Consider the following 18,250-nt stretch of genomic DNA (forward strand, 5'->3'; position numbering starts at 1 on the left):
AAGTGTTTGTTGTGGAAGGGTTTTTAAAAAGAATTTCTTGGCTGAAAAGTACAGCAACGAAATAATGAGGCGCGATGGTGTCCCTCCCCAGTTACATCACTTCATGCATTTCTGCACATGTCCTTCAGTGTCCATGATTCCACATTAACGACATTAAAACTGTAACAGCACACACTGTTCCAGACACTGTACACCCACTGCGAAAATGGCCTCTTCAATTCAGATTATCTCTGCCTGTGTTATATCTGCCTGAGGGCACCAAGTTGGAATGCCATCTTTTGCCAAGCTTGAAAGCCTAACAAGGAGTGGGCGAGGGAGGGGCAAAGATCACAGCTTCAGGTGTAAAGTTTTTTTCTTGGCAAAATTAAATTGTCAATTTTTTTTTATTTATTAGTGTCACAAGTAGGCTTACATTAACATTGCATTAACACTGCAATGAAGTTACTGTGAGCAACCCCGATGCCTAAATGCCTTTCATCTTATATCAGCACGGTGGCACAGTGGTTAGCACTGCTGCCTCACAGCGCCAGGGACCTGGGTTCGATTCCTGGCTTGGGCAACTGTCTGTGCACATTCTCCCCATGTCTCTGTGGGTTTCCTCCCAGTCTGAAAGATGTGCATTGACCATGATAAATTCTCCCTCAGTGTACCCGAACAGGTGCTGCAGAGTGGCGATTAGGGGATTTTCACAGTAACTTCGTTGCGGTATTAATGTAAGCCTACTTGGGATACTGATGAATAAACTTTAGGCGACAGAATAGACAAAAAAACATTTATTCTTCTAAAACAAAAAAAGCACATTTTAATATTAGGTTTAGATTTTATAACTTAGTCAAAACCACCCTCTCCACCCGATGCTAAATTCTCCCTCAGCGTGCTCGAACAGGCGTCGGAGTATGGCGGCAAGGGAATTTTCACAGTAACTTCATTGCAGTGTGAATGTAAGCCTACTTGTGACACTAATAAATAAACTAAACTAAAGCTGATGGTCAGGTACAAGATCAATTGGTAGGAATTGATCCACCTCTAGTATGAACAGAGTTGCAGTTAATACCGGGTACAGACTGGTATGGGGGTGACCCTGGCACAGCAGGGCATTCGATAGTCTCAGGAATTACACTGCCACTTTTAAACTTTATTGTCATGCCTACTGTCAGTGCTTGGCATGCGAAAGTGGGCAGTGTAACTGCACTCTGAAATGACACAATGAAAAAGGCAGGATGAGGAAAGAGGGGGAGAGAAGGCAAAGAGGCAGGGTACGAAAAAAGGGGGTAAAGCACGAAGGGAGGAGGAAAAGGGGAGAGGAAAATTAAACGGGAGGCGAGTCAATGAGGCAGAATGAGCACCAAGACAGATAGAGTGACAGAAGAAAATAGAGTGGGGGAGGGAGGCGGGGATTAAAATTCCTCTGATTCCATATATGGCAATAACAGAAAGGCAAAGTGATTTCATGTTCTTAAGGTCACCCAACTCAAAAACAAAAGGGGGAGGGGGGAATAAAACACACACAGGGGGAGATCCAAGTGTCCCTTAACTACTTGAGACCCCAAACATTCCTTCAGTGTGCCCGGGAGCCGGGAGGGAGAGAGGGAGTGAGTCTCCCTTTTTTTCTTGTCTAATCTTTTTGCAAAAAAAAAGTTTCGCAAACTCATTTCCCCGCGTCAGCGAAACAGTCAGAGCCACACTGAGAACTTCTTTTCTCTCTCTCTGGGTGGGTTGTGCTTAGAAAAGTAAAACCCCCTCCAGCCCAACATCTACACACAGACACACACACAAAGTTTTCTGCCTGGGAGAAAAAGTTGTTGGAAAGTTGCTTGTGCCGAAGTTGTGTTTGCACACATTTCCGTGTGTGTATGTGCGAGAGGAAATTGACAAAGGCTTGTTTTCCATAGTAAGTTTGGCAGTTCTGATTTGCTCAGGTCAAGTAACCCAGACTGGTAAACTCATGAATAATTAAACAGAGGGAAACTTGCCAGCAGAACCGACGCTGACTGATTGAACACTCCTTGGAAACTTGAGTTTCTCCAACTTTTTTTTATTTGCCTGGAGTCAAGAGGAGGATGAAAATCCTGATTATTTTACATCCGCACTTTTGAAAACTGGAACTGGGGGCCGGGGAAGGGATTAAAAAAAAGTTTGTTAAAAAAGTTTTCAAAACTTTCTATTTATTTGCCCTCTGTCTATATAATCTACATTTGTATCAGTAACAGTCTGAGATGGATCCCAATCCTATTCCACCACCGGGACAGACCATCGTCCGCGTCTTGGGAGACTCGGAGACCGACCTGGAGGCTCTATTCAACGCGGTGATGAACCCCAAGCCGGGCACCGTCCCGCACCAGGTGCCCATGCGGATGAGGAAACTGCCCGAATCTTTCTTCAAGCAGCCCGACTCGGGATCCCACTCACGCCAGTCGAGCACGGACTCCAGCAGTAACTTGCCCCAGTTCCAGGTGCAGCACATCCGATCGCACTCGTCCCCAGCCTCGCTGCCCGTCAGTGCCAACCCCAACCCCCAGCCGTACGGGCACCTCCGGCAGCAGTCCTTCGACAACATAGACGATGTCCCACTGCCCCCCGGCTGGGAAATGGCCAAGACCCCGTCGGGCCAGCGGTACTTCTTAAAGTGAGTAGACCAACTTTTGTATGCGTTCAAACTTTTGATTTCAACCTGAACTTGATTTGATTTATTGTTGTCACATATATAGTGAAAAGTATTGTTTCTTGCATGCTATCAGACAAAGCATACCGTTCATAGAGAAGGAAAGGAGAGGGTGCAGAATGTAGTGCTACAGTCGCAGCTAGGGTGCAGAGAAAGATCAACTTAATATTTGATTTGATTAATTATTGTCACATATACAGTGAAAAGTATTGTTTCTTGCGTGCTATACAGACAAAGCATACCGTTCATAGAGAAGGAAAGGAGAGGGTGCAGAATGCTGTGTTACATTCTCGACAGCTAGGGTGTAGAGAAAGATCAGCTTAACATTTGATTTGATTTATTGTCACATGTATTAGCATACAGTGAAAAGTATTGTTTCGTGCGCGCTATACAGACAAAGCATACCGTTCATAGAGAAGGAAAGGAGAGAGTGCAGAATGAAGTGTTACAGTCAAAGTCCACTTTCTCGTAGTTTAAAGTTTATTTATTTGTGTCGCTTACATTGACACTGCAATGAAGTTACTGCGGAAATCCCCTCATTGCCACGCTCCGGCGCCTGTTTGGGTACACTGAAGGAGAATTTTTAGAATCCTACAGTGCAGAAGGAGGCCATTTGGCCCGTCGAATCTGTACCGACCACTCAAGCCCTATCCCCATAATCCCATGCATTTACAGTAGCTAGTCCCCCTGATACTAAGGGTCAATTTAGCATGGCCAATCCACATAACCCGCACATCTTTAGACTGTGGGAGGAAACTGGAGCACCTGGAGGAAACCCACGCAGACGCGGGGAGAACGTGCAAACTCCACACAGACAGTCACCCAAACCGGGATTGGAACCCGGGTCCCTAACCACTGTGCCACTGTGTTGCCCCATTATACTAAGGGGCAATTTGGCATGGCCAATGCACCTAATCAGCACGTCTAACATGGTGTTCTTAAAACAACAGCAAAACTCTTGTGTCTAAATGTAACTCAAATGTTTCTAACCTCTTTGTGGCCCTGTGCAAACATGCCAGAAGGTGTCAGTAACTAGGGCTATGGACCAGAGCTGGAAGGTGGAATTAGACTAGAATTAGAATTAGCTCTTTGTTGGCGGGCATGGGTAGGATGGGCCGAATGGTCTTCTTCTGTGCTATAATTCCTTCTGTGCCCTAGTTATAATTATTTTGACTAGAAATGAAAATTTATCCGTCATGTTTGATCCCCTCCCCCCCCAGTTTAAAGTGTTTGTTTATATGTCGGGACCTAGACCCTCAGCGACTCAGTTTTGACAAGGTGTACAGTGGGGGTAGCGAAAGGGTCTTGGGGGGGGGGGGGGGGAGTGAAAGTTTGTAAACTTCTTTTGTAGCAACGATATCAGGGTAGTCTTGAAAAACTTCCTTTGTTAACAGGTAATTAATAGTTCTGTCTAACTGTAAAAACAGGTGACCTTTGTGAAGATTGTAGCTGCAAAGTATTTTGTCTATCAGTAGTGTGAGAGAATGAGATTGAGCAGAAGGGTTATGGTTGGCAGGATGAAGTGTAACAGAGGCTGGCAGACAGTGGTGTACCGAGGGCTCTGATTGGGATTGGTGGAATGAAGTGAAGGGGAGGGGTGATCGACATGGAAGCTTTGTACAGATTGCTGCTGCCCAGTTGCCTCATTTATTTAAAAAAAATACTTGAATGACATTTTGGGCTTGCCAAGGTGAGGCATGTTGGTACTTGGAAATGTGACATCTTGAGCAGCAAGTGTTCTGATTAGGTCTCCTTTATTCAAGTGTGCTGCAAAAAAATACCAAGAGACAGAGTCTGCTTTATGTACACTGCACCCGACACTGTCTAACCTCTGATCGCTTAACATCTCCAGCACCCTCAACGCCAACCTTACCTCTCTCGAGTGCGACTCTGAACCTAGTGCCAATGTGTTCTCCAGACTCACTGACAATCCATAAGGAACTTGGTTCAACTCATTTCTCTGAGTCCCATACAGGGAGATTCTCATCCATATAACATAAAAGCAAAACACTGCAGATGCTGGAATCTTTAAAGTTTTTATTTATTAGTCACAAGTAAGGCTTACATTAACGCTGCAATGAAGTTACTGTGAAATTCCCCCAGTCGCCACCCTCCGGCGCCTGTTCGGGTCAATGCACCTAACCAGCACGTCTTTCGGACTGTGGGAGGAAACCGGAGCACCCGGAGGAAACCCACGCAGACATAGGGAGAATGTGCAAACTCCACACAGACAGTGACCCAAGGCAGGAATCGAACACAGGGTTCTTAGCGCTGTAAGGCAGCAGTGCTAACCACTGTGCTACCGTGCCACCCACGAATCTGAAACAAAAACAGAAAATGCTGGAAAATCTCAGCAGGTCTGACAGCATCCGTGGAGAGAGAATAGAGCCAACGTTTCGAGTCTGGATGACCCTTCGTCAGAGCTGATTCTCATCCAGACAGTTTGTGCTGAATTAAAACTTGAAGGAAGACGGATAATGTTCCAATCCCCATAAACACACAAAACGTTACCCACCCCCATCATTCCTTTTTTTTAGGATCCTTGGGTCGTGTTTTTGTTTAAATGTTCTTGCTGTACATTTGGGAGCAGGATTTTGTTGTGCCTTGTATTTGACCTCGCTTATACCCTGAATTCTGCTCCTTTTTGTATATTGTTGACAGTCTTTTATTGGATGGAATGACCGCTGAGATGTTTTTTGTTCTCTTTGCAATTATCCGTCAGGAATAGAAGGAAATGTATACTTTATTGCCAAATTTACTTTGGAATCATTTTTGAAGCAGGCAAGTCATCACCCACCACAACCCCTGCCCACTCCTCCGATTCTTTACCAGAGTACAACTTAGGTCCATTTATCTTTTGTGCCATAACACCACACGAGCTACATAATATTTCTGTCAAGGTTGCAATTTACAACCTCCCACTCAATGACTGTTGATATTGGTGCACTGTAGTTCCTTTGGCATTAAAGTTCAAACATTTATTTATTAGTGTGACAAGTAGTCTTACGTTAACACTGCAATGAAGTTACTGTGAAAATCCCCTAGTCGCCACACTCCGGCGCTTGTTCGGGTACACTGAGGGAGAATTTAGCATGGCCAGTGCATCTGACCAGCACGTCTTTCGGACTGTGAGGGAAAACTAGAGCACCCGGAAGAAACCCACGCAGAGAGAACTTGCAGACTCCGTACAGACAGTGACCCAAGCCGGGAATCGAACCCGAGACCCTGGCACTGTGAGGCAGCAGTTCTAACCACTGTGTCGCCATGCTGTCCCATGCACAGTATTTGCCATTTGGTCGGATAGTCAATATCCTGAAGCTTGAGCAGCACCGCACATACAGTCTTAAAAATGTTTCCAGTTCTTTGACAACCAGCTTGCCTGTCGTTTTGTTGGAAGAAAAATAAGTTGTCTTCGTACCTTGACTGACCTCAAAGTGCTTTACAACCAATGAAGTACTTTTGAAGTGTCACTATTGCGATATAGAGGGCGTAGCAGCCAATTTGCATGCAGCAAAGTCCAATCAACAGCAATGTGATAATGACCAGATCCTCCGTCAGTCGACATTGACGGAAGGACGCATATCGGCCGTGGACCACAGTCTGAGCCCCAAGTAGCGTCACACAATCTTTCAGGCCCATCTCATTTTAACATCTTATCCGAAAGTGTGGAGCACTCCCTCAGCACTGCACGGGAACATCTATTTGATTTGATTTATTATTTTCACATTTTATTATACACAGTGAAAAGTATAGTTTCTTGCACACTATACAGCCAAAGCATGCTGTTCATAGAGAAGGAAAGGAGAGAGTGCAGAATGTAGTGTTACAGTCATAGCGAGGGTCTCAAGAAAGATCAACTTAATATGAGCGAGGTCCATTCAGCCTTGATTTTATGCTCATGTCTCTAGAACGGGGCCTGAACCCACTGTCTTCTCACTCAAAAGGTGTGAGTGCTACCCACTGAGACACAGTTGACACTTTTGTCAATGCAAGTCTGTGCTGTGTGACCCAACAGTGTTTTAAATCATTAACAGATTACCTATCTGTGGATGAACCAAAAGAAAACAGCTTGATCTGATAATCATAGTAAATGAGTGATACGATTCGAGAAGTCCCTCAATTTAGTGCGTGGTCTGGTGAATTGGATACCCTCAGCTGGAATGATAGTAGGGATGCTACAACAGGGCCCCCATGTCCATGGGGAGCAGGGGACAAGGATGGGGTGGAAAGTGGGAGAAGGGATTGTTGGAATGACCATGGGGAAAGAGTGAAATATCAGCTACTGCCTGACATCCAGTCACCCTGGAGGGGAACGCTTAATGTGCGAGAGTCAGAGCAGACGGTATCAACTTGGCTATCATGTCCTTGCTGGTCAAAGGACTGGTTTTTATGCCCTAGACTCTCAGTTAATTTGCCAGCAAATTCTGGGTCTTTATTGTACACTTGCTGGCTGGAGGACTGAGCTGAGGCTGGGAGTGGAGGGGGAAAGATGCAGCTACAAGTCTGGAACATGACAACCCATACAAGGTAATAAGAGTACGACATGACTTCAGATTAGGGTTATTTTTTTGGCAGGTTTTGTACATTTTTGTTGTGTTTGTTTGCAGTTGAATCACAACATTTTCAAACACAAGACGACCAAGTTAAGTCATGGAAGTCTCTTCGAAGTTATGCGCATCAGTTAAGTAACTAAGGACGAGAAAACCAGCAACAGTTGGAGTCATAGAGGTTTATAGCATGGAAACAGGCCCTTCGGCCCAACTTGCCCATGCCGCCCAGTTTTTACCACTAAGCTAGTCCCAATTGCCTGCATTTGATCCAAATCCCTCTATACCCATCTTACCCATGTAACTGTCTAAATGCTTTTTAAAAGACAAAATTGTACCCGCCTCTACTACTGCCTCTGGCAGCTTGTTCCAGACATTCACCAGCCGCTGAGTGAAAAAACTGCCCCTCTGGACCCTTTTGTACCTCTCCCCTCTCACCTTAAACCTGTGCCCTCTAATTTTAGACTCCCCTACCTTTGGGAAAAGATGTTGACTATCTAGCTGATCTATGCCCCTCATTATTATATAGACTCTATAAGATCACCCTTAAGCCTCCTACGCTCCAGGGAAAAGTTGTTTTACATTGTCCGAAATGTAATTGCTGCAGTAAGTTAGTTTGCTAACAGTTCAAACCTTGGGCTTGGAAGTAAACAGCTGGGAAGTAAAATAAGAAACACAGTTAAGAGTGACTGTTATAATCAGGGATGTGGACTATTTGTAATTTTTGTTTCCATTGCTCGAGTAACAATGCAGCAGATGGGTGAAGTGCCTTCAACACAAAGCTTAAAGCTTGGAAAATTGCTGCTGATACAAAGCTGGGTGGGAATGCAAGTTGTGAGGAGGACACCAAGAGCCTGCAAACAGATACAGACAGATTAAGTGAGTGGGCAGCAAGGTGACAAACGGACTATAATATGGGGAAGTGTGAAATTATTCACTTTAGTTTTAAGAATAGAAAAGCAGAATATTTTTTTTAAAAGGTGTGAAACTTTTTAATGTGGATGTTCAGAGGGATTTGGGCAAATTCAGACAAAGAATGCAGATAGTTTGCACACAGGTACAGCAAGCAGTTAGGAAGAAAAACGGCATGTTAACCTCAATTGCAAGGGGATTAGAGGACAAGAACAAGGAAGTCTTGCTACAACTGAGCAAGTCTTTAGTGACACCACATTGGAATGTTCAGATTAGGTTCCATATTTAAGGAAGGGTATACTTGCAATTGGAGTGGGCGGTTGGCTCAGTTGTCTGGATGGGCTCGGGTGTGGATCAGATTAACGCCAGCAATCTCTGTTCTGTCTGAGGTGGACTTGGGCTTCTTTCCTCACCTTAGCAAATCATGGCACTTTGCTGTGTTTAAGTAATCTGTCTTTAGGCAGAGGCCATAAGACCATAAGCAGAATTAGGCCATTCGACCCATTAAGTCTGCTCCGCCATTCAATTATGGCTGATAAGTTTCTCAACCCCATTCTTCCGCCTTTTCCCCGTAACCATTGATTGCCTTACCAGTCAAGAACCTATCTCTGTCTTGAATATACTCAATGAACTGGCCTCCACTGTCTTCTGTGGCAATGAAGTCCATAGATTCGCCATTCTCTGGCTGAAGGAATTCCACCTCATCTCGGTTCTAAAGGGTTGTCCCTTTACTCTGAGGCTGTGCACTCGGATCCTCGTCTCGCCTACTAATGGAAACATCTTCTCCACGTCCAGAGAACTGAAGATGCAGATACTTATACTGAAGGCAGTACAGCAAAGGTTCACTAGCTTAGCCAGTGGGATGAGGGTGTTGTTCTACGATGAGAGTCTGAGTAATTAGGGTCGATATTCTCTGGAGTTTAGAAGAATGAGATGAGATCTCCAGAAACATCCACGATTATGAAGGGGTTTGGCAGATGCGGAGAGGTTGTTTGCCCTGGCTAGGGAATCTAGAGCAAGGGGCACAGTTTCAGGATAAGGAGCATTTAGGACTGGGATGAGGAGAAATTTCTTCACTCAGAGGGTTGTGAATCTTTGGAATTCTCTATCCCAGAGGGTTGTAGAGACTCCATGGAATATTTAAGGCTGAGATGGACAGATTTTTGGTCTCATCGGGAATCAGAGGATATGAGGAACAGGTGGGAAAGTGGAGTTGAAACCAAAGATTAGTCATGATCATATTGAATGGTGGAGCAGGCTCAATGGGCCATGTGGGCTACTCCTGCTCCTGTTGCTTGTGTTTAGATGTACGAGTTTGCCAGTTGTCTCTGTGACTATTTCACGACTTGCACAGTGGTCAAACTGAGCTCATCTCAGGGGTGGCACAGTGGTTAGCACTGCTGCTTCACAGCGCCAGGGACCTGGGTTCGATTCCCGGCTTGGGTCACTGTCTGTGCGGAGTTTGTACATTCCCCCCGTGGGTTTCCTCCGGGTGCTCCACCTTCCTCCCACAGTCCAAAGATGTGCAGGTTAGGTTGACTGGCCATGATAAATTGACCCTAGTGTCAGGGGGATTAGCAGGGTAAATATGTGGGGTTACGGGAATAGGGCCTGGATGGGATTGTGGTGGGTGCAGACTCGATGGGCCGAATGGCCTCCTTCTGCACTGTCAGGATACTAGGATATTTTCCGCCACATAGGAGAATCAGAAGCTTTTATATAACATTGCATTGATAGTTGTCAGAGAGTACCATTGTAAAAATACAGCAGGCCCATTCATCGTTCTGGTTCTTGTAAACCCTGATGTTTCCTTGCTTCCATTGATTCCATTGACCTAAACGGGTGAAAGCAGCAACTTGCTTTGCTGATTAAAATTGATCCAGACTGCTAACTCCTCAAAGCAATAACAACTCACATTTTTATCAAGTGCAGGGCAGCTTTGCTCAAAATATCAGTGAGGCGAACACAGGAACAGTCGACGATTTAGTCCCTCAAGTTTGTACCAAGGTCAGATAGTTGCACATGCTGTACGTCAGATGGTACTTTTATTTTCTCTCTCGGTGATAATCAGCCTCTTCTTTTGGCTGCTAATGACTTCATGCCCAGGAGCAGTTCCTCTCCCCATTATTATAATACCAATGATAGTACTCATGCCAAAACAGATCACTGCCTGCACTACAGACATGTTTCTGTCTTCATCTTTCCTGCCCGCAACAGCCTGGCTTTTGAGTTAATGTTGTAAGGGGCAGCACGGTGGCACAGTGGCTAGCACTGCTGCCTCTTAGTGCTGGGGATCCGGGTTCAATTCTGGTCTCAGTTGATTGTGTAGAGTCTGCATGTTCTCTCCATGTCTGCGTGGGATTTCCTCCAAATGCTCCGGTTTCCTCCCACAGTCTGGAAGACAAAGAACCAAGCAAATTACAGCACAGGAACAGGCATTTCAGCCCTCCAAGCCTGCACCGACCATGCTGCCCGAAGGAACTAAACCCCCTACCCTTCCAGGGACTATATCCCTCTATTCCCATCCTATTTATGTATTTGTCAAGACGCCCCTTAAAGGTCACTATTGTATTTGCAATGTTGGTTAGGTCCATTGGCCATGCTAAATTGCCCCTTAGTGCCTCATAATCTGTAGGTTAGGTGGATTAGTGGGGTAAATGTGTGGTGTTACAGGGATAGGGCAGGAGTGGGCTTGGGTAAGATACACTGTCAGAGAGTCAGTGCAGACTTGATGGGCTGAATGGCCTCATCTGCCCTGTAAGGATTGTATGAAAGTTCAGAACTGTAGCAGTTTCTAGTAGCGGGTGACATTGAATTGAAGGAATACGATGGAGTGGTCCTTATCTTCTCGTGAAGTTTTCTGCAACCCAGTACACCAGGAATCAGGGAAATTAGGACGCTGGTATATTTTCAAAGCAGTCCTTAGTTCTATTTGTATAGATTTCTATTGGATGATTGTTGGACGCCAGTGAGTTACAAAGTGGGTAATTCAGTAAAGAATTCGCATGATATCCTAAACCGTGAGAGCAGATCTCGAATGTCAACAGAGTCCTCAGATAGAATTACTGCCTGAAACCTTCAGCCAGCAATATTTTATATGCTTTCCTTTTGCATTATATAGTTCATGGTCTATTTAAAAATAACAGTATCCCAAAAAAAGTTATTTTATTTTAGTGAAGAGAAAGAACACTAAACATCGACAATAATGAGATAAGAGCATGAGAGGTTATTTTTAGCTAAAGCGGTGGGTGGTATTCAGTGGAGGCATTCATGGTGAGAGGGCTAGAATACAAGAGCAGGGATGTACTTCTGAGGTTGTATAGGGCTCTGGTCAGACCCCATTTGGAGTATTGTGAGCAGTTTTGGGCCCCATATCTAAGGAAGGATGTGTTGGCCTTGGAAAGGGTCCAGAGGAGGTTCACAAGAATGATCCCTGGAATGAAGAGCTTGTCGTATGAGGAATGGTTGGGGACTCTGGGTCTGTACTCGTTGGAGTTTAGAAGGATGAGGGGGGATCTTATTGAAACTTACAGGATACTGCGAGGCCTGGATAGAGTGAATGTGGAGAGGATGTTTCCACTAGTAGGAAGAACTAGAACCATAGGGCACAACCTCAGGCTAAAGGGACGATCCTTTAAAACAGAGATGAGGAGGAATTTCTTCAGCCAGAGAGTGGTGAATCTGTGGATCTCTTTGCCGCAGAAGGCTGTGGAGGCCAGGTCATTGAGTGTCTTTAAGACAGAGATAGATAGGTTCCTGATTAATAAGGGGGTCAGGGGTTATAGGGAAAAGGCAGGAGAATGGGGGTGAGAAAAATATCAGCCATGATTGAATGGTGGAGCAGACTCGATGGGCCGAGTGGCCTAATTCTGCTCCTATGTCTTGTGGTCTTATGGAGGCAATGAGGATCTTGGCCAGAGCTGGTGAGAGCCCAGCATCACTTCTTATCAGGAAGTCCTGCCAAGTTAAGTGTCGGTCAAGCACTTGACAGGCCAGCGGCGGGTCCTCCCTGGGAATAAGGATCCTGAGGATGGAAACCTGCTTACCGGCCGCTCTGCATTGTTCAACAGTGCCACTGGGGGCAGAGGGTGGCTCTCAGTCGACTCCTCCTTCTGATGCAGGGTCGTTCGATCAAGCGCTGAATGCCTTTGAATGAGGATCTCCTGGAAACCTGTAAGCAGCCCTGACAGGGTTTACTTTTCGGGCTTCAAGCCGGACAAGTACCCCAACCACTGCTGGGTGGGTACTAGCGGCGGGCAGCAGGATGTAGCCCTCAAGTGGATATTAATTACCCACTTCAGGGACTCAAGTGTTGGCTGTCTGCGGGCCTTCCCACCATGGACCTAATCCGGACAATAGCGGGAAGGTGGCAGGGCCCTCGCCCGCTAATCTCCTGCCCGATTAAATGCCCCCCTCCCTCCCCAGCCAATTAACTCAGCATGAGGCAGGGGATGAAATTTGACCCATTGTGTCAGACCAGATAATGATCTGGAAGCCAGTGCCCTTCCATTCCGCTGTCCATATCCTTATGAAATTCACTCACCTGAAGAAGGAGTGACACTCCAAAAGTTTGTGCTACCAAATAAACCTGTTGGACTTTAACCTGGTGTTGTGATTTCTTACTGTGCCCACCCCAGTCCAACGCCGGCATCTCCACATTATGAAACTCGACAGAGTTAAGAAAAGCTGGTTCCTACAACAGATTGCCTCCCAGTGAAAATTGTTGATAGCTTGATAATCTTTGATGGTGACGACTTGGTTACAGTGCAACATGAATACCCGACCCCCACACTGTGATCATAAAGTGAATCAGCACCAATTTCAACTCTTGTATTAGGGCTGAGGCAATAAATGTGATACGGTAATCAGCCACATGACTTAACACAGATTCAGTTCTTGAACACTTGTGAAAGAAATTCAGGCTTGGCACTCTTTTTACTGTCTATAAGAGAAGAATATTTGACTAAATTAAGGGTAATTTTCTTTAACTTAGGGCTATTCCCCTGCTCCTTCCATCCTTCATCCAGTAGATCTAATGCAGGGGGGAGCTATACAATAAATGGTGGAACCATCAGGAGTATAGACACACAGAGGGATCTGGGTGTACAGATCCTTAAAGCTGGCAGCACAGGTGGAAAAGGTGGTGAAGAAGGCATATGGCATGCTTGCCTTTATTGGACAGGGCATAGATTATAAAAGTTGGCATATGATGTTGCAGTTAGAACGTTGGAATACTGCGTCCAGTTCTGGTCGCCACACTACCAGAAGGATGTGGAGGCTTTGGAGAGAGTGCAGAAAAGATTTACCAGGATGTTGCCTGGTATGGAGGGTATTAGCGATGAGGAGAGATTGAGTAAACTAGGGTTGCTCTCCCTGGAAAGACAGAGGTTGAGGGGCGACCTAATAGAAGTTTATAAAATTATGAAGGGCATAGATAGGGTGAACAGTTGGAAGCTTTTTCCCAGGTCAGAAATGACAAACACAAAGGGTCACAAGTTCAAGGTAAGGGGGGGCAAGGTTCAATACAGATATGCGGGGATGTATTTTACACAGAGGGTGGTGGGGGCCTGGAATGCACTACCAAGCAAGGTGATTGAGGCAGACACGCTAGGATCATTTAAGACTTATCTAGATAGCCACATGAACAGACTGGGAATAAAGGGATACAAACGGATGGTCTAGTTAGGAACACATGATCGGTGCAGGCTTGGAGGGCCGAAGGGCCTGTTCCTGTGCTGTATTGTTCTTTGTTCTTGCCTCCAACAACAAGTATGATGAGCACATAGATTTCTTTGCACTAATATTAGGTACCCTGTTCAGCTGGCACTGTTGCTCCCCACCAAGCCACACATCGCACCAGCATCCGCATCTGCCCCAACCTCGATCCTTCAACTTTCTATAGCTTTTCTCCAAGCTCTTCCTTGTCCATGAGATTTACCTCCTCCTCCCAAGCCCCTCATTGCCACTAAACTGCTCACCTTCCAACCTTCCTCCCTGGTCTCTGTGTCAGCTGGTGCTGGAAACTGTTTTCTTTTCTTATGCACCGTCCCTCTCCTTCTCAAAACTACCACCAGCTCCCACTCCTAAAACCCTCAACTATTGATGTCCAAAGATGTGCACGTTGGGTGAATTGGCTACAGTAAAATTGCCACTTAGTGTCGCAAGATGTGTAGGTTAGGGAGATTAGTGGGGTGAATATGTGAGGATAGGGCCTGGGTAAGATGCTCTGTTGGAGAGTCAGTGCAGACTTGATGGGCCAAATGGTCTCTTTCTGCACTGCAGGAATTCTATAGTGCCTCTGCTTGCTGCATCTGAAACCATACCAAGCTTCCTTCAACTTCATGCTTGAATCCCGTCTTTCAAGTTTCTACCCTTGCTATAGCACTGGAAGGGTTCTTATCAAAGTTGTAAAATAACACATCCTTTGTAACCATGGCAATGCTTCATTTTCCCGCTTTGTCTTCCTTGAGCTCTCTGCAGCTTTGACACGGTTGACTATAACGTCCTTCTGTGGTCTGGGTACCTTGCTTAGCTCTGCTTTTGCTGAATGAATTTAACCAAAATAATCTGGTAACGGCGTCCCTTCCTACACCAAAGATCTCCAAAGATCCACCATAGCCCTCTCCTCTTCCTCACCTGTGTGCTGCCCGTTCATCGTAAGACAAAGTCTGAGATTTTTAGGCTTCCCCAAGGGATGGATGGCAAGCGAGGGGGAGGGGGGATGCAAAATTGGGAGCAATGTCAGCAGTCCCATGCCCAACATCTATCTGCCTGTCTCTGCCCCAGTGGTCATTTTGCCCATGGTCGAGGAAACATCTGGCTGCCTGTCCACCCATGGGCCAATTGGTCACTTAGGGACCTCCTTGTTGCTGCTGTGACTTTTCCCTCAGTGCCAGAGGTCCACGCCAGTTCTCCACACTGCCCAGCAAGAGCTGTTGGCCTGATGGACGAGCTACATTGAAAGCCCTTTGGAATGCGAACTCTAACCTTGATTTCACCCCCCCCCTGCCCCCACCCCCCTGTGAATCGATTACCTCTGCCAGTCCCCAGCCCCTCAACCCCCTCACCAGGGCCTGCCCTGGTGAGAATCCAGAGTCACCTCACAGTGCGGGCTCCATCGCTGAATGGCTTTCTGGGAGGCTGTTGTAGTTCTAGCAGTGGCCACCATTCCTGAAGGCGCTGCTGAGACAGGAAGCTGCCAGCCATTTCATTGATGGGCAGCTTTGGGAGACACAACTTCTGATTTGAAGGAGGTGGAGGTTTTGCCTCAAGCCAGTTAAAGGCTCAGCAGCCATTCAGTGGCTGTGTGGTGAGCTCGACTAGTGCAAGTAGGCTAGCCCTCGACATTTGATGGGGGGACGGGGGTGTGAGGACTCCAATCCCAGTGTAAAATTCAGTCCATCGGCCAATTTCCGCATGTCATAGAGTCATACAGTCATAGAGGTTTACAGCATGGAAACAGGCCCTTCGGCCCAACTGTCGCATGCTGCCCTTTTTTTGTATGCCAATCTCCTGCAGTTCTGCTTCTCCAGCATGTCATTTAGACCCCTCACTTGCCTCAATGCTGTTAGACTGAACACACAAGAATTAGGAGCAAGAATAGGCTCTTCAATGCAGTCCCGTCATGTGATAAAACCATAGAAGATCTGATTGCGGCCTCAACACCACTTTCCCATCTACTCCCTGGAACCCTTGACTCCCTTGCCGGTCAAAAATCTAACTCAGCGTTCAACATATCCAAGGACCCAGCCACCCCTGCCCTCCGGGGATGAGAATTCCAGAGACAAGTGACTCCCTGAGAGAAAAAAAGTTCTTGGGCGGGATTCTCTGGCCTCCCCCGGGATGTCTATCTCACGGGTGGGGGCGGAGGTGGCATGCCTTTGGCAGGTGGTGGGATCTTCTGGTCCAATGGGATTTCCCATTGACTCCACCCCAAGCTGCCGGGACTAGAAGACCCCGTCGGTGTGAAGAGCTGGAAAGCTCCAGCCCTTATCTTAGTCTGGAATGGGAGACCCCTCATGTTTAAACTGTCTGACCAACATCCAGGCTTGGATAGGAGCATTGGGACAAGAGTAGGCCGTATACCCCCTCGAGTCTGCTCCACCATCCACTGACCGATCAGCATCTTAACTCTATTTACTTGCATTGGTTCCCTATACATTAGTGCCCTTGCTGGATAAAAATCTATCAACCCGTTTTCAAATTGGATCAGTCATAATTGCGTCCATTTAAATATTGGAAAAGCCATTGAATCATTGAAAGAATCATAGAAACCCTACAGTACAGAAAGAGGCCATTCGGCCCATCGAGTCTGCACCGACCACAATACCACCCAGGCCCTACCCCCATATCCCTACATATTTACCCACTAATCCCTCTAACCTACACATCTCAGCAATTTTAGCATGGCCAATCAACCTAACCCGCACATCTTTGGACTGTGGGAGGAAACCGCAGCACCCGGAGGAAACCCACGCAGACGCGAGGCTTCGACCTCCGCCGTAAGCGACATATCCAGCCCACCTCCCCGACCACTGCCTCAGGTTGAACTAAACTGTTTGCCACTTTGGCTCCTGACTTGACCCCAAGCTGAGTTTCCAACCCCATATCCTCTCCATTAAAAAAAAAGCTGCCTGCTTTCGCTTCTCTGACGTTACCTGTCTCCGTGATGATTAGACACTTATTTCGCAAGAATATTGTTTATAGGGAATGAGCCAAAATAAGGGATGGGCGGTAGATGGATTACACACGTGCAATGTGGGTTCTATTGTGTCATTGACAGATATGAGGGTCAACCATTGGCTTTCGGCATTCATTCGCATCCCCACCTATCACAGGCATGCATCAGTGACCAGTCTGTCGCCGGTTAATCTGTCAGCATTTGTCTCATCAGCTTGGTTTAAAAAAGAATTGTGAAGAATAGTCCAAACTTATCAGGGCTATTGTTATCATATAGCCCTGCGTTATAAATAAGTTTGTATTTATAGAAAGACTTCCATCCTACTTGCCAATCAGGTGTGACTCTGTAAACAAGAATTTGTTGGAAGTTCTCGATGAAGGAAGGTCAGACATCACAAGACAGAAACTGTGCTGTCCAAATTGGCTTTCTGTTTCTAAATCGTTGTCCAGAAGTTTTAATAGCATTTATACAGAACAGAATTGTTAGTATTGTGATGTTGGCATTGTGGGTGGCACAGTGGCACGGTGGTTAGCACTGCTGCCTCCCAGCACCAGGGTCCCAGGTTCAATTCCAACCTCAGGCCACTGTCTGTGTGGAGTCTGTACGTTCTCCCCGTGTCTGTTTGGGTTTCCTCCGGGTGCTCTGGTTTCGTCCCACAGTCCAAAGTTGTATAGAACGTTGGTTCGGCCGCATTTGGAATACTGCGCCCAGTTCTGGTCGCCCCACTACCGGAAGGACGTGGAGGCTTTAGAGAGAGTGCAGAGGAGGTTTACCAGGATGTTGCCTGGTATGGAAGGGCTTAGTTATGAGGAGAGATTGGGTAAACTGGGGTTGTTCTCGCTGGAAAGACGGAGGATGAGGGGTGACCTAATCGAGGTGTATAAAATTATGAAAGGCATAAATAGGGTGAACGGTGGGAAGTGTTTTCCCAGATCGGTGGTGACATTCACGAGGGGGTCATAGGTTCAAGGTGAGGGGGGGGAGGTTTAACACGGATATCAGAAGGACGTATTTTACACAGCGGGTGGTGGGAGCCTGGAATGCGCTGCCGGGCAAGGTGGTGGAGGCGGACACACTGGGAATGTTTAAGACTTATCTAGATAGCCACATAAACGGAGTGGGAATGGAGGGATACAAAAGAATGGTCTAGTTTGGACCAGGGAGCGGCGCGGGCTTGGAGGGCCGAAGGGCCTGTTCCTGTGCTGTATTGTTCTTTGTTCTCAAAGACGTGCGGGTTAGGTTGATTGGCCATGCTAAATTGACCCTAGTGTCAGGGAGATTAGCAGGGTAAATGCATGGGGTTGCGGGGATAGGGCCTGGGTGGGATTGTGGTTGGTACAGACTTGATGGGCCAAATGGCCTCCTTCTGTACTGTAGGGATTCTATGATTTACCCACCAACTTTCTAAAAAATGTCCATATTCTTCACACTTTGATCTTCAGCAGAGTC

The 18,250-nt window shown here is 46.5% G+C and overlaps 1 protein-coding gene across 1 annotated transcript in view; it reads left to right on the forward strand.

Annotated features, from left to right (window-relative positions):
* The first annotated feature begins 1,666 nt into the window (after positions 1 to 1,666).
* Positions 1,667 to 18,250, forward strand: part of wwtr1 (WW domain containing transcription regulator 1) — a 176,021-nt gene continuing 159,437 nt past the window's right edge. Inside the window, exon 1 of the mRNA XM_078203999.1 lies at positions 1,667 to 2,626. Coding sequence (XP_078060125.1) covers positions 2,217 to 2,626 — 410 coding nt within the window. The 5' untranslated portion in view covers positions 1,667 to 2,216. The remainder of the gene's footprint in view (positions 2,627 to 18,250) is intronic.

This window comes from Mustelus asterias, chromosome 3 (assembly GCF_964213995.1).
Source record: "Mustelus asterias chromosome 3, sMusAst1.hap1.1, whole genome shotgun sequence".
NCBI classification, from domain to species: Eukaryota; Metazoa; Chordata; class Chondrichthyes; order Carcharhiniformes; family Triakidae; genus Mustelus; species Mustelus asterias.